Source organism: Dermacentor variabilis, chromosome 8 (genome assembly GCF_050947875.1).
Source record: "Dermacentor variabilis isolate Ectoservices chromosome 8, ASM5094787v1, whole genome shotgun sequence".
Taxonomy (NCBI): Eukaryota; Metazoa; Arthropoda; class Arachnida; order Ixodida; family Ixodidae; genus Dermacentor; species Dermacentor variabilis.
Window position 1 is genome coordinate 52,479,048 of NC_134575.1, and position 16,857 is coordinate 52,495,904.

A 16,857-nucleotide genomic window follows, 5' to 3' on the forward strand; every position below is an offset into this window, starting at 1 on the left:
CAGCATTTGACCTTGATTGCACATCCTCGAAATTGCATCCGTCCGTAAAAGCATACCGCGCTGCAAGCGTGTCCTTTTCGCTGTGGCATTGTTGTCGATTTACAAGATGACTGGCAGTCTATAACATCTCAATAATACGATTACCGTGTGTGAGGGACTTTTAAGAAACTCCGTAAATTAAGCTTTATGCGGCGCTACGTCCTGAAGAGAAAAGCATATAATAGCTGTGTCTTACCAGTACTCACCTACGGGGCAGAAACCTGGAGGCTTACGAAAAGGGATCTACTCAAATTGAGGACGACGCAACGAGCTATGGAAAGAAGAATGATAGGTATAACGTTAAGGGATAAGAAAAGAGCAGATTGGGTGAGGGAACAAACGCGAGTTAATGTCATCTTAGTTGAAATCAAGAAAAAGAAATGGGCATGGGCAGGACATGTAATGAGGAGGGAAGATAACCGATGGTCATTAAGGGTTACGGACTGGATCCCAAGGGAAGGGAAGCGTAGCAGGGGGCGGCAGAAAGTTAGGTGGGCGGATGAGATTAAGAAGTTTGCAGGCATGGCATGGCCACAATTAGTACATGACCGGGGTTGTTGGAGAAGTATGGGAGAGGCCTTTGCCCTGCAGTGGGCGTAACCAGGCTGATGATGATGATGATGATGATGGTGATGATGATGATGATGACGACGACGACGTCAGACGTGATGAGTTTAAGCGCGTGCCAGATCGCGTCATTTCGTGCGTATGCTTACGGCGTTACCTCGCCAGGGTGTGGCACGTGGGTGCTTACAGGCCTGGCGAGCGAGTATACGTTCAATCCAGGGCTTAACGTATATATGGGTAAGGTAAAACTCCAATCTAAACAACAAAAATGCCTTCATTTCTCAATCACTTCGCAATAACAAGGCGCGCGTGCTTTTCCAACCTCGCCTCGATGTCGTCCACCCGGGTCATCTCCATGAATCTGAAGACGGCGTCGAGTTCGCCCCACGGGTAGGTGGCGCTGTCGAGCGTCTGGTACACGGTGCGGCGCACTTCCCGCGTGATTCGCCACGCGTCGGCGCGAACCGCTTCCGTGTACACGCGCTCCATGTAAGGCAGGAACAGCGCGATTCCCATGAGTGTGCCGGTGAAGTAGAAGCAGGTCTTCCGGTGGAACTCCTCGGCCTGGTCCAAGGTGTTGTGGTAGTTGGCGATAAGCTCTCGGTTGGCGAACCGCGCCGTGAACTGGACGGCCAGCCAGCCTATGACGAGCTCGACGATGACCTCTTTCGTCTTGATCAGCTCGATGATGCACTCCAAGTAGCGCTGGTTGGTGGTGAAGATGGTGATCTGGGCGTGTGCGTGTGGGTGAGACCCAATACTAGCTCGTTTATGTTGATGTGGTGTGGACTTGGGGACCCAGAGCTGGTAATTGTTGTTAAACTTGCAAGAGCGCGCCACGGAAAGCACGAGAAAAGGAACGAATGCAATTAAACACAGCGATAGTTGCTGCTTCCGCTTATTAAAAGATTAACAGTGTGCGGATGGGAAAGAAGAGCAACGATGATATTGGGCACACGCAACCGATATTTTGTCTTTATGTGCAAACGGACTCTGCCACATTGTGCAGACTCCTCATAGCCCCACGAAGACAGGATTGTCTGTTGTGCCCGCCTAATTTATTTGTTTTCCTGGGCGTCCAATCTGTTGAATTACGTTTGTTTAAAACAGCGTCGTGTTCGTTGCTGTGATTCCTCCGTTTCCGTCTAGTCCATATCGCGCTTTTACAAGTTTACGACTGTCTGCGGCTTATCCAGAATCTGAAGGGTGTACATACCCGTGGCTCGTTAACGGCTGACAGGGATTTTATAGCCTGTGCTACAAAATATGTAACATCCGCACGTACGGCTCCAGAGATAGCGCTTGCAAGTGATACACAGTCGTGTAGGGTCTCGTGGCCTACGTGGTCGTAAGGCGCAGCTAATATCGGAAACCACGAGTCGGCGTGAACGAAGTATTGCGGGTAAATGACGGAGAATGGTTACGCGTGGAAGATATGCGTAGAGTAGAGGGTGGTGCACAATTAAGCGCAATCCGGGATCCTTTCGCAAGCTGGAGGTATGTGAATGCTGTAGTGGCTCGTTGCATAACTACCTGGATGTATAGATATGTAACTGATGTCACCTAACTATCATAACTAAAATAAACCTCAGAAAGGGGGAAGCCTCTTTACCAACGAGATCCCTGTTGAATGCGTGTAAGATGCAAGGTTTGGCTTTCAAATTTTCAGCATACTTCTGGCGAATCTTTGCATGACCAATAAGCCGAAACAACACATAAGCTTCGACATGCACTAATGCACGTCCTTTATACAACTTTCTTTCCCACTCAAATGTAACTGATTTTTGTATATTTCTCCCGTATATTGGCGGGCTACCGGGGAGTTCGGTAATAGCGCAGTCACACCTAATGGCCACTGAAAAGCACGCGCCCAATTGACTGCGGCGTGCAAGCTCGCGGAAGCGAAGAAATAGAGATTGCTTCAACGAATTTCAATGGGTTTTGGTTTCAATGGTAAGTGAAAGTGTTTCTGCGACTGCAATATAAAACAGCTTTCATTGGCAGCTCAAGCTATATGTAATGGCTCGCCTTGTATAACTGTTTCTGTAGTATTTTGCCCATTCCTGCCTCATTTCTGGCAACACGGCTCTACTTTAGAGTGGTACATTATCGATAAAAAAACAGCCAAATCACGGGTAGACTCTGCAAGACATTACGAATAGTTTGGTGCCACAGTGTGCCAACGTCGCTGTGAACTGGTACGCAAGGACAGGACAGGCTTGTCACCCGTGTCACATAGTTACCGATGCCTACTTTAATCCTTATAGCAACCTGATTCAGTAACAAACTGAACTCATTCTTCTTCTGGGCATAAGGTACTCAGAGATTACGTTCAGGAGAAGGTTCGTGTAAGTTACCGCAAGAAGCAGATGCGCAGAGAAACGTGTATACCTCCGGTTGCTCCAACTAGTGCTTGGGTCTCAACTACCGTACGGGAAATAATAATAATAAAAAAGCTCGTAGTAGGGCGCCGCCTCACTTGCTCGTTTCCGGTCAGATCGTAGAAATCCTCGATGGTGCTGGTCCATTTTTCCCAGACTCCCGAGGTATCGGAGTAGTTCTTTTTGAACTCGTACGGCTTGGGTGGTTCGTAGTACACCTGGATCAGTGGCACCATGATTTCGTTCTCGTAGTCGAGCATCTCTTCAAAGGTGACGCCATTTGGGACGCCGCCACCGTAGTGAGAGTACAGCATCTCGAAGTACTTCCGGTGGGCTGGCGACCCCAAGCCAAGCGTAATCGCGTGCGCTTGGAACAGATCAAGGCCTTTGGTAGGACGCACGACAACCTGCAAGTTGGTAGGTAACTCTGAAGGAACACTACGATGAAACGGTCGACCAATTTGTTAAAATGGTGATTTTTTTTTATGGCGGTTACACGACGGACGTTCAAGGCGCCTTCCCGCCGTCGTCGCCGCCCTCGCCGATGTGCTGTCCTGCTATCGACCGCACGTTCGCGGCTAGCGCACGGATGTTGCTATAGGAGATTAAGAGACGCGGATCATGTTCGGATGCAAGAGAACGACGAAACGAAGGGATGCATGGTCAGCCCACCACTCAGTCGACGTGGTGGCCGGTGTCCAGACGGCAATTCCCTTTCCTTCTCCTGGCACGAGCGTTGTGGGCACTAAAACACGGTTCCATCCACGCTGAATCACTGAGTGTATTCTCTGGTCAGAGTGGAAGGGCCGGTCTCAAGCTAACGTTATATACCAGCTGTTTACGCGCTGACTGACGTCGACGGCTTCCTCTCGCTCTTATTTCATGCACTATACTCGCGGAGAACTTTCTGTGGCAATGAAGGGAATGCTACGGGCGCGTGGCTTCAGCACACGCGTTACGGCGCCAAGTAGTCCGCCAGCGTTTGAACGCGCTTGCGGTTGCTCGGAAGAGACCCTGAATCGACTCATCTTCACGTGCGACGGTTTCGCGTTTGCCACGACGCGGGAAGGAAAAGCCGCACAATAAGAGAGCGTTTACATTCAGTGGTGTGTTTTATATTATTTAACTGTTACTAGTGAGGTGTTTATGTTTTCCCTTCCCCAGCTAAAATTAACGTGGATGAAAACATGGGACTCTTTTCAGAAGCGCTCTCACTTGTGCGCGCTTTGTCTCCGTAGCTTTCCCCTAATTGCCACAGAAAGCCGTCCTCGACTTATAGGGTATCTCGATGCCCTCCTCCTCGTCCGCAGCGGCGGGTGAGGCGGACCTCGAGGCACCATATCGATGGATGGATGGATGGATGGATGTTATGAGCCTCTCCTTTGGAACGGGGCGGTGGGTTGCGCCAGCAAGCTCTTGCTGTTATACTGCCTAATGTCTTACCTAAGGTAAAGAAAAAGAAAAAAAAAGAAAAATGAACACACACGTTCAATTCCCATAAACAAATTTTTATACCCTCTATTGCGATATTTGTTTTGTACGTCTCCGTCTTTTGTCGTTTCCCTACTTTTCTTCTACCCGCCGTGGTTGCTCAGTGGCTATGGTGTTGGGCTGCTGAGCACGAGGTCGCGGGATCGAATCCCGGCCACGGCGGCCGCATTTCGATGGGGGCGAAATGCGAAAACACCCGTGTAGTTAGATTTAGGTGCACGTTAAAGAACCTCAGGTGGTCAAAATTTCCGGAGTCCTCCACTACGGCGTGCCTCATAATCAGAAAGTGGTTTTGGCACGTAAAACCCCAAATATTATTATTATTATTATACTTTTCTTCTACCAATATTCCAATCGTCTCCTATCTCTATTGCGGACATGTTTACTTTCCCCCTGCTCTCGCTGAACCCAAGGGCTCCAAGGAGGCCAGTCGTGTCTAAATCGACCGCTGGGCAGATATCTTCACAGTCACAGGCTTTTCCTGTGCTGCTGTCCGTGAAATTTCAGGAGCAACTTTGAGTGGTCCCCTTTGAGTGAAATAAACGCACAGCGCCTTAGCAACCGCGCTGGAACGCCACTGCCTGATGTCACGCCGTGAGGAGTATTGGTTTTGCGTCTCGCCTTCTTTAGGTTAGGTCAGCTTAGGTTTAGGTTACCTTAGGTTAAGTTACGTTAACCTGAAAGGGCATTACGTGGCGTGGCGTATTCTCACAGCGGTTACGCCGTGCGGATTTTTGTGTTTGCGTTTCGGCCACGTTAGGTTAGGTTATGTGAGCGTAAGAGGCGTTAGGGTAGCGCGACGTATTCTCATAGCGGTCGCAGGGGCGTCGAGCGTCACCGGCGACCTCCCAGCCCACTGGGTTAAAACGCGGTTGCTAAGGCGGTCTGACTTCTACATATTCAATATATGCGACCCGGCCTCTGCTACGGTCCCTACTGCTCCCACGGAACCATCTGCGTGCTATATTAAAGGTACATCGGCGTGAGGCGCGACAAAGTATGATCCGTCACTACTGACGTAGCATGCGCGGCGTTGGTGCGAGACAGTCTGTCCGACAGAGCGGTCGCCAAACGGGGCGTCAGTGCCCGCTGCATCACCTGTTTCGTCGCGCCGGCCATCCAGCATCCGAGCGTAACAAATCTCCACCCCACTCCGCTATGCCGGCACGCCTAGGGACAAACGCATACAACGCGCGCCAAGAAACCTCATCCGTAGTGCCTAGGCAGAGTCCTATGTTCAAGGGGCAAAAGCGCCCAGAATTTCTCTCTCGCGCACGTTCTTACTCACGTCTGCGCAGAAACGGCTGGCGATCCCTCACGTGAACGTCCCGTATCATTCCCATGATAGTTGAACGATCGCAGTGGCAGATTTCCCTCTAGTTAGAGTAAAATGCGAGTAATGCGTTATTTGTATCAACCGCCATAACACCACATGGAGTTTCCCAGACGACTGCAACACTTAGCTTGTACTGCAAGACAGAAAATCACCGGGAGGGTTCTTTTCTACAGCGAAAAGAACGCCTTGAAAATTTGCGCAGCACGCGCTTCCAGTACTCAAGCTTCTGCTTCGTTCTGCTTCTTTTCTCAGACGCGGCAAACGGAGCATCTGGGAAGCCCCTTTGAATGATGTACAAATAGGAAACCTATTTGAAAATTACTTTGTACATTAGGAGGGCAGCAACTCATGGGACTAACGAAACTGAGGTTTTTCGACAGCATAATCAACACCAATGGGTGAATTTCATCCTCTGAGGTATCATAAAGAAGGAAACATGCGCGTGCGCATACGTGAATTCTCGTTGGAGGACATGGCACTACTTGCTCTAGCTATAGAGTTAAATATTTGCTGGCGAAAATGTGTACCCTGCAACTGCGTCAAAAGGTTGATTTCCTGCTCAAAAAATGAAATTTTCGCTGCCGCAAAAGTGGCTCCAAAGTGGCTTGAACCAACGACATCATCGCGGTATTGTCAAGCGCGATTCGCAAGCGCCTTAAGGCGTTGCGGCTTGCAGTTAAAATATTCCTACATTTCTTAAAGGTGCGCCGATGTGAACGATGTCATAATCACGCCTACACGGCCCTCGTAGAGCATAAGCATGGCAAGTGCTTATCTTGTCATCTGTTATCTTATCAAGTACAAGCTTGCATCTTGTAGCTCAAGACGTCAGCATGAGAGCAGGACCGCCGCAGTTGCCCACTGAAACCGTAGTAGTTGCCCTTTAAAAGGGAACTGGCGCGGCGCTTTCGACTTTTCAGCTTTGCGGTAAACGAAAGCTCAAGCTCGCTAACCCATTGGAAAAAAGTACTGGAAGGCTCTGGAGCGTCCTCTATGACCTACTGTAACAGCTGTTTCTATGAACCAGGAGGCGGATTCACAAACGTTTTCGGTCATAAGAAGTTTTTTCTTATTGGTCGGCGGCCTTCGTTATTGATATATGTTCGCTGTCCCTATTAAGCTGTTCTTGTTCTTGCGAAATTTACTAGCGTAAGAAGCTTTCGTTAACACAGTCCCAGTTTCGGTACCTGGGTGGCGGACGCGTCACGACGACACTCGATTGCTTCGACCCGCCGTGGTTGCTCAGTGGCTATGGTGTTGGGCTGCTGAGCACGAGGTCGCGGGATCGAATCCCGGCCACGGCGGCCGCATTTCGATGGGGGCGAAATGCGAAAACACCCGTGTGCTTAGATTTAAGTGCACGTTAAAGAACCCCAGGTGGTCAAAATATTCGGAGTCCTCCACTACGGCGTGCCTCATAATTAGAAAGTGGTTTTGGCACGTAAAACCCCAAATATTATTCGATTGATTCGTTCGTGCGATTGCCACGGCCATCGCGTGAGAAGGCAGCAGGAGAATAAAAAAAAAGAATAAAACCTAGCCGGCGGCCCAGCATTGGTCACTATAGATACGCGCTGCTCTTCAGCGACCTTATCTGATGCCGCCAGCGGTCACTGGGGATTTGGCTCTGGGCTTGCACCGATCTTCAACGAACATCTATGACACCGACTTGGGTCACTGAGCATGTCCCTGTCTAAGTGTGAGCCGCTCTTCAAAGAACCTCTTTGGACACTAAATCGGGTAACTGGGTATTTGGGACTTAGTGTGTGCCACTCCACTGTGATAAACAAGTGATCCTTCACATTCGTCCGATGTTCCGCTGAGTCGAACCAACGCCACACGGGGACTTCACTGAACCGCCACTAGATAGCAATGTGCGTGTACAGTGTGGTATCCCCCTGTCCTAGGGAAAAGCTGGTGGAACAGGGAGGTACGAGAAGCGATCGCCTAACGACAGAAAGCATCTCGAGAGCACAGGCAGGCAAAAAAAGAAGTTCAGTTGCAGCAGAATGAAGTAGCAAGATAATGGGAAGTATACGGGGAGAAAAATATCCATGGTTCAAATACTGGTGCAAGCAAAGATAAAAAAACGTGAAAGTGAACGTTGGTTGTAAGAAACAGGTGATAAAAAGAAGGCCGCTACTAGTATATCTTGGATCCACATAAAAGTATTAGGCAGGAAGTCGACAACAATACAACAACATATTCTAGATGACGTTGCAAAGTAACTGAAAGGGGAAGCGGTATTAAATGACATCCGAAAACTAACAGCCGAACTTTCCAAGGCAATGACGAGGTTGTATTTGAAGGAAAAAAGAGCATGAAAGAAACCCAGGTGGAGAAGGAGCTGGTGCTGACAAATTTCAACTGGAAGAAAGCCGAAGAGAAAATTTCTAAGCACACCGACACACAGCTAGACGAGTTTCCCGTTAGGCTGATTGATGAACTAGGACCAAAATGCAAGAAAGTTCTGTTGAGAACAGTAGGAAAAACTTTAAGGAAATAGACCGAAACCAGACAGTCGGCGACAAATAAAAATGAATTTAATTAGTAAAGGTAAAGGGCAGAAAGATAGAATTCACGCATATATACCGTTGACCATTACATCGGTAATATATAGGCCAGCAATGCAGGTAACTAAACTAAACCTGCGAGCATAGGCAGAGAATTATGGCATTTGGAAGAACTTCAGAATGACTTCAGAATAGGTAGTCATCTGCATTATAACCTATTTGTTCTTACTTAGCGTATTGAAATATGCAGAGTAGAAAAGAAACCTTATATGTGGCCTTTTTAGGCATTACAGGAGCGTGTGACAAGGCAGACCGCAACAGTTTGTACGATATTGTTACAGGGATGTTGCGAGTATACGAAAACTTTACTTATATTTATATATACACAGGATGAGTCAGAATAGTTAAGATGGCTGGCCAACAACAATACGCAGCAGCCAGCCTCTCCGATCTTCTTCTTCCTCTCTCTTCTCTCATCCTTCCGTAACAGGACCCTCAGGTGGCGATGCGCCGTCTCGGCGCATGTGAGGCGAAGAATTGCGAGCGAAGTATGGCTTCCGCCGGGCAACTTCAGCAGGACGACGACAGGCGTCTGACTTAAGAATGCATCAAAGTGAAGCGGCGAAATCTCGTAATTTACGTCGGTAACTTGACGTAGGACTTCATAAGGCCCTGTGAAGCAAGAGAGAAGCTTCTCGGAGAGGCCAGCCCGAACATATGGTGGCCAGAGGAGCACCCTGGCACCTGGTGCTAACATAACATCGCGATGGCAGCGGTTGTAACGCTTTTTCTGTATATGCTGTGAGGCTAATAAACAAGATTGGGCGAATTGACGTGCCATGCGAGCACGATAGATGACTTCACGAGCGTACTCAGCTGCACCACGTGGCACAGAAGGGAGGATGGTGTCAAACGGCAGTGTGGGGTCGCGACCATACATGAGATAAAAAAGTGAGTATCCTGCGGTGGTCATGTCGGGACGGGTTATACCCGAACGTCACGTAAACCAGCTTGGCGGCCCAGTCGCGGTGATCGTTGGAGACGTACATTGACGGCAGCTACGTGATTGTTCGGTTGAGACGTTCCGTAAGACCGTTCGTTTGTGGGTGGTAGGCGGTGGTCAGCTTGTGCTCAGTGGCACAAGATCGGAGGAGGTCGTCGACAACTCGAGACCAGAACCAGCGGCCGCGGTCTGTAACTGTCGAGGTGCACCCTGCTGGAGAATGACGTCGTGTAGGAGAAAATCGGCGACGTCAGTTGCGCAACTTACCGGCAAGGCCTTCTTTATCGCGTAGAGTGTCCCGTAATCAGTACCGACGGCGATCGACTTGTTCCCTCAAGTCGTCGTCGGAAAAGGGCCAAGCAGATCAAGGCCTACGCGAAAGAACTGTTCAGAGGGAACTTCAATTGGATGGAGTCGTCCGACAGGTGCCAGGGGAGGTTTCTTCCGGCGCTTACACAATTCGCAAGTTGCGACATAACGACGCAGAGAGCGGTAGAGACCCGGTCAGAATAACCGGCGTCGTACGCGGTCGTATGTACGCAAAGCTCCAAGGTGTCCCGCCGTCGGTGCATCGTGAAGTTGTTCGAGAACGAAGGATCGCAGATGACGAGGAAGGACAAGGCGCAACTCAAGGCCGTCAACACTGGCATTGAGGCGGTAGAGGATGCCGACAAGCAGCACGAATATGCGGCACGTGCCATCGGTGCTGCCAGATTGCACTCCGGTGAGGATGGACTGAAGGATGCGTCGCGTAATTGTTCAGCGCGCATGTCGGTCATGTCAGTCAAAGCTTCACGCAGGTCACCGGATCATGCGCAACAGGAACGGGTGGATCCACGGGGCAATGCGAGGGGCAGTCAGCGTCCTTGCAGAGGCGTCCAGTCTTGTCAATGACACAAATTGAAAATTCCTGGAGCCGCAAAGCCCAGCGCCCAAGCCGTCTTGTCGGGTCGGTAGGGAAGGCAGCCAGCAGAGTGCGTGGTGGTCTGTGACGACCAAAAACGTGCGGCCGAACAAATATGGCTGGAACTTGGTGACAGCCCTAACTAAAGCCAAGCGCTCCCGCTCGGTGATGGAGTAATTTCTCTCGGCAGGTGACAGCAGGCGGCTGGCGTAAGCTATCACGCACTCGGTACCATTCTCTTGAGAAGCAGAACGTAGCACAGGGAAACTGCGTACGGCGCGAACATTTTCCAGATCTGGTTGGACAGCGGATGCGTCAACGAGGTGTCCCAACTCGGTGATCTAACGGCGCCGAAATTGGCACATTGTTGAGTACAGTTGAACGCCGGCATTTCGAAAGACCGCAAGAATTCCAGCGAGTCGGGTAGAGTGACTGCCGAACGTGGGAGATAAACAATAAGGTCCTCAAGGTAACAAAGACAGGTGATCCATTTGTAGCCCCGCAGAAGAGAGTCCATCATACGGTAAAATGTCGCAGGGGCATTGCATAGGCCATAGGACATGACTTTGAACTGATCCGGCGTGATGAAGGCCGTCTTCTCGCGGTCCATTTCATCAACTGAAATATGCCAGTGGCCGGATCGAAGATCGATCGACGAGATTTAGCTCCATGCAAACAGTCCAAGGCGTCATCGATGCGTGGTAGTGGGTAGACGTCTTTTGCGTGATCTTGTTGAAGTGGCGATAATCGACGCAAAACCGCCAGGCACCATCTTTTTTTTCACAAGGACGACAGGCCAAGCCCAAGGGTTGGCTGATGGCTCGATGACTCGTTTGCGAAGAATTTTGTCCAGTTCTAATTGGATGACTGGACGTTCAGCATGCGATACACGATAGGGATGCCGACGAATATGATTCGTGTCTCCAGTGTTTACATGGTGGTGAACGTTTGGCGTAATGGCCTGTCACCGAAATCAAAGCTGTCACTGTACGATTCAAGCCCGAGGCGTATGTCCGTGGCCTGTGCAGAAGTGAGGCCAGGTGCAATCATTTTCGCCAAGTCATTCTTTAAGGAACCATAGCTGTCAACTGCAATTGGCGCTAACAAGCTACTCTCGGCATCCAGACTCAATGTCAAATTCGCAACTACTAGAAAAGCTGGCCATGAACATGCCGGCCGGAATCGCTTGAAGGCCCAGGCTGAAATTAAGAAGCGATAGAGCGACGTCATTAACACTATCCATGACCAACGTATGCGGAACAGCAACGTTCTGGTTCAAAGGCACGTCGATAATGGGGTGAAGCATTTATTAACCGTCAGGAAGCTGCGGCTGGGTAGTCCAAGCGACGTAAGTAACTGCCTCGGGTGACAGACGCACACCTTGAAGCGAGCACAAGCGCGAAGGGGCGGTACTCGGAGGATCGGCGAGTTGAGGCAGTTGTAATTGAAGATCGCCGGTCGAGCAGTCGATGAGAGCAATATGATTGGATAAAAAGTCCAATCCAAGGATAACGTCATGAGGGCAGTTGTCGATCACAGCAAACAGAACAGAAGTAGGGCGTGCGGCTATAATTAAACGCGCAGTAAACATTCCAAGAACAACCAGTAGGCCGCCGTCGGACACACAAAATACTTGGGCAGTTCCTTGGGTGATGACCACCTTTAAACGTCTACGTAGGCTAGCACTCATCACAGACACCTATAGGCTCCAGTGTCGACGACTGCGTAGACAGGTACACCGTCTATTTTGACTTCAATTACACTGCTCCTTGTGGGCACAGACAGAGGATTTGCTGCAATAGTCGGCAATGCCGCACTAATTCCGAGGGCTGCATTTCCTAGATTTCCCGAAAGGGTGCGCCCTAAGCCACATGGGACGAAAGGCCACGTGGCTGCGGCGAACCGGAAGATGGGCGACGTGTTTGCGGTTAACGAGAGTGGTGTCCGCACGGCGATGTTGAGCGGCTGTACCACGTGTTCCGAGTAGAGTTGGCGGCGCTGTTAGACTCGGCGGTCGGAGAAACATTGCGGGTATTTCCATCAAAATGGCTCAGGCTTGTCGGCGTGCTGGGTGTTGGGGCCACGAGCTGCGACAGTATCGGGCGACATGGCCAATGCGGCGACAGGTGAAAAATATCGGCTGGTCGTCCGCAGTTCTCCACTCAGTCGGGTTGTGATAACGTGGCGAGAAGCGTCGGGGTGGAGCGAAAACAGTAGAAGGGCGTTCGTTAGCTGTGGGATTGGCGACAGCACATGCTGAGTGTAAACCAATGTTTTCAGGTTCATGGCAAACTATGGATTGTACGAGGGGAACAGAAAATGTGGTAGCATCAGGGGTACGCGAACATAAAGCTGCGAGGGCCATCGCATCCAGTTCCCGTCTAACGATTAGCACCACGTCCTCTGATAGCGACGCATGCTGCTGTGTGGGTTGATCTTCACACGTCGACGTCGCGGCAGTATTGGGAAGTCTGGCGAATGGTTGCAAGACGTGTCAGCTCTTTAATGATTGCGTCAACTGTAGATCAGCTCTTGCACGTGAGCAGATTAAGCGCGTTGTCAGCAATGCTCATCAATGCTACTGTCATGTAGTGATTGGCTTTACGACAAAGTGCCAGCACGCCCTGGGTGCACGAGACATACGACGGCGCGGGGGATTGGGCCCGGGAGGCCAGTTCCTGCTTTGCGGCAATTTTACGGCCAGCTGGTTTGCCAAACAACACTGTCAATTTCTCTTTGCATTGGTCCAAGCTGGTTAGCTGCTCTTCGTGGTTTTTTTACCACACCTCTGTCGTGCCTCTTAGTTAGAGCATCAGGTTAGCTAGCATAAGCCTAGGGTCCACCTGTTGATTCCACTCACGCGTTAATACATGGCAACCCACCCTTCAACGTCGGCGCCATCTGTCCCGCAGAAAGCCTCAGGATCCTTGGGTTGCACAAGGACAACCGAAGGTGACAGTGACGTAGCTGGCAACGGTGGCGTTGGAGGCGGCCGCGACATTGATCCCGCGTGCTCACGGCCATTCATGGTGCGGACGGTGATGCGACGTCCACTGCGGAGCTCCGTTTCCAGCCGTGGTGCACGTACTGGCTTCTCCACCAATATGTTACGGGGAAGTTGCGAGCATGTAAAAACTATGTTTACAGTATATATACAGGATGAGTCAGAATAGTTAAGATGGCTGACCACCAACAACACGCTGCAGCCAGCGTCTCCGATCTTCTTCCTCTCTCTTCTCTCATCCTTCCGTAACAATATTCTGAAAGGGGAAGGCTTCGGCGACGATTGTATACAGGTTTTGAGAATGATTTACCTACAAAATACAGTTTGCGTTGTATAAGAAGGGTTGAAGAGTCGGGAGAAAGTTGATATGAACAATGAACTGAGGCTGGGATGCCCTTTATCCCCACTGCTGTTCATGATGTGCATGGTGAGGATGGAAAGGGCGCTAGAAGGAAGTAATGTCGGACTTATTCCCGCACACAAGGAGGCAGGTGGAGTAGTAGGTTTGGCTTATGCGGGTGACATTCCATCGCTAGCTAAGACACAAGTAGCATGCAACATCTGGCTAATATCTGTCGACAGTAAGGCTAGAATCTGTCTGAAATTTTGCGTTAAGAATCAGGTGTTTTAATATTTTCACGCTGCACGACACAGCCACTGGAAGAGAGAGTAGAGTTGCGCACGAGGAGCTGGCCGCTTCGCGTTGGCCTTGCATGACCATCCTGTGCCTTGCTCTACGCTAACCATCTATCATTTTGGAAATAAACCCATCAAATCTGTAACAATTTTCAATTAAAACAGTGAACAGACAGTGTCAATACAGGGCCAGGAAATAACGCGTGTGAAATAATATAGATACATTGGTATATGGATAAACGATGGCAATAGATATATGGAAGCACACGGAAAAGGAATAACCGTAAAGGGGAAGAGAAATGCGGCCGTAGTGAACCACAGGGCACTATGGGGATACAATGGGTACGAGGTGCTACGGGGTTATGTTTGAAAGGTGTAATGGTTCCACGACATACATTTGGAAATGCGATTGTTACCTTGAAACGAGGGGTACAATCAGGACTCGATGGCAACCAAAGGTCAGTGGGATGCCTTGCATTGGAAGCTCACGGGAAGAATACAGATGAGGCTGTGCAGGGTGATATGGATTGGACAAATTTTGAAGCAAGGGAAGCTCCCAGTAAAATTGATTATGAAGAATGACTGGGGCGTGCGGAAGGAAGCAAATGGGCTGGTAGATTGTTCAGATATTTGTACAGGAAACACATTGACTCGCAGTGGAGGAAAAGCACTAGAAAGCCTACTAGCAAGTATGCGGTCGGTATGCTCATCAACTTGGCAACAAAGAACGTCAAACGCAAAGGGACACAGGCTGAGGCAATCTCATTGGTGGCTTATGGGTGGCAATCACTGGGCAGGTTTTTTTTCCTGCCATGAGTAACTACGTAAAAAGAAAAAAAAAACCATATCAGGAGTAAACAAACAATTAATGTAACTCAAAGGGACGCTCTTTACTTTTTGAAGCGAGGTCAGGATGCCTTAGAACACGCCCTTATACAACGAGACATAAAGAAGAAGCGTGTGCTTGCTTCGGCAAAGCTAGGAAAACGATAGAACATGTTTTATTAGAATGTGCAGATATCTGCCCAGTGGTCGATTCATGAACCACTGGCTATTGAAGCCCTTGGGCTCAACGAGATCAGGTAGGAAGTGAACATGTCCGCAATAGAGATTAGAAAGAGGCGATTGAATGATTGGTGGATAAAAAAGTAGCGAAACGACTAACAACAGAGACGCACGAAAACAAAGTTCTAAAGAGGGGTTCAACAAGTTTGGATGCAGAGTTTATCCTGTTTTTTTCTCTTTTTTAACATAGGTAGGTCATTAGGCAATGTAATAACAAGAGCTTCGTGGTGGAAGGGAAAGCTCATAGCATCCATCCATTCAAGAATCGCGAGAGGAGAGCCCGGGTCGATACATATTTCGGCATTGGCAGTACAGTGTGTAGTTACATTCCTTGACTGCTAATTGCCTTAACGGCTACTTTAAGCGTGAGATAGGCTAAGCCTTTTTTTCTTTCTTGGGCTGCTTTAGTTGTTGCATTTTATAAAATGTAGTGGCGTAACGAACTGCAACGGTAAACATATTCGTTTACCGTTACTCCCACGTTTATCTATTCGCAGTATTGAAACAAACGACGTCGATACTATCGCCCTCATTATCTGCATGTGATAGAAGCTCTAGTCCTCGTCTGCGGTACAGTTAATCTGAAGCAGACCACCATGTAGTTCCTCACCTCGAACGAGGACTGGCTGAGGTACTCTGGGTAAAACTCGAGCAGCGAGGACCACCCCCACTTGTTGGTGAGTTCAAGCATGCTTCGAAACACGTCGACCGACTCGCTGTCACGTGAAAAGGGGTGAGTCGGCCAATGCAGGTTGGCGTCGCGCATGTATCCGCGGATGCGCGGCACGTAGTCCGTTTCCTGCGTCACGATGTCGTAGCACGTCTTGAAGAACCGCGCCGCCTTCTGCGCCACCGTCTGCCCCTGGGCAGGGACGTCCTCATGCCTGCCGGGGATAGGAGAACGCGTGCCGTAAGTACCAGCATGGATACCTGTACCTGTACTGGGATCTCCGCCTACGTTAACAAGCTCCAGGTGTCGAAAATTAACCCGGTGTAATCCACTACGGCGTGCCTCATCATCACATCCCAATACAGGCACAGGCTGCGGAGTTTATATTTAACACCACTAATTGAAGTTTTTGCACAAGGTGGCAATGAAATAAACAAAAATAACGCGACGCGTACAGTCTTCCTTTTAGCCTGTGACCGTTCCTTGTATCGGATTCTAAGTGTTATCAAATTATCGTAAGGCGCAAGAGGCGTGTCCTCGATCTGAAATTTCATCAACGGTTGTCGCCGATGCGATATCGAAAGAATCGCGTCTAATCGTATTGCTCGCGTGACGAGAGGTCTCACGCATTTTCTATGCCAAAAACCACGAGAAGTTTCTCTAGAGCGTGCCGTGATACATGTGTAGATCCACGGCTAATTTACAAATAAAGAGGTCTCTGCCGTCTGTGGTGATGTGGTTGCGGTGTTCGCGTCGTTGCCGTGTGCTACCGTTCCGCGCGGCGATCGCCTCTCGATCGCCGATTCACCTTTGGCTACGATTCCGAATGCACAGCAGGTTAGCGGTAAAACGCAGTGACCTTAAAATAGGCGTAAGAGTCTTGCTCCATGAATATTCGCATCAGGGTTTTAGTGAAAAGAGAAAGGGAACCACAACTATGAAAGAGAAGCGACTTTGAGAAGGACTAACTAAAGCTAATAAAAAAAAATTACCGACGATTACGTTACTTCCTAATGCCAAGTTTGAGCGCAGCAAATAAGCTGTTTCACCTTTTCGATAGATTGAGGCAAAGAAATCGAGCAACACATGTATGCGCTATCACAGAATTTTTTTTTAATTTTTCACACGTATTCCTTTAACAAAGACTCCACTAACAGTTCTTGACAGTCATGAAGGAAGCTTTGTGGTCGGAGAAATAGACTGATATATGTTCGACTTGGTACACCAATGCTTGATTCTCAAAGACGA

General features: G+C 49.4%; 1 protein-coding gene across 1 annotated transcript in view; it reads right to left on the reverse strand.

The window, feature by feature from the left end:
* Positions 1–891: 891 nt before the first annotated feature.
* The window catches only part of LOC142591398 (neprilysin-1-like), a 30,689-nt gene continuing 14,723 nt past the window's right edge, over positions 892–16,857 (reverse strand). Inside the window, exons 4-6 of the mRNA XM_075703725.1 lie at positions 15,550–15,823; positions 3,086–3,394; positions 892–1,335 (exon numbers count right to left, since the gene is read on the reverse strand). Coding sequence (XP_075559840.1) covers positions 892–1,335; positions 3,086–3,394; positions 15,550–15,823 — 1,027 coding nt within the window. The remainder of the gene's footprint in view (positions 1,336–3,085; positions 3,395–15,549; positions 15,824–16,857) is intronic.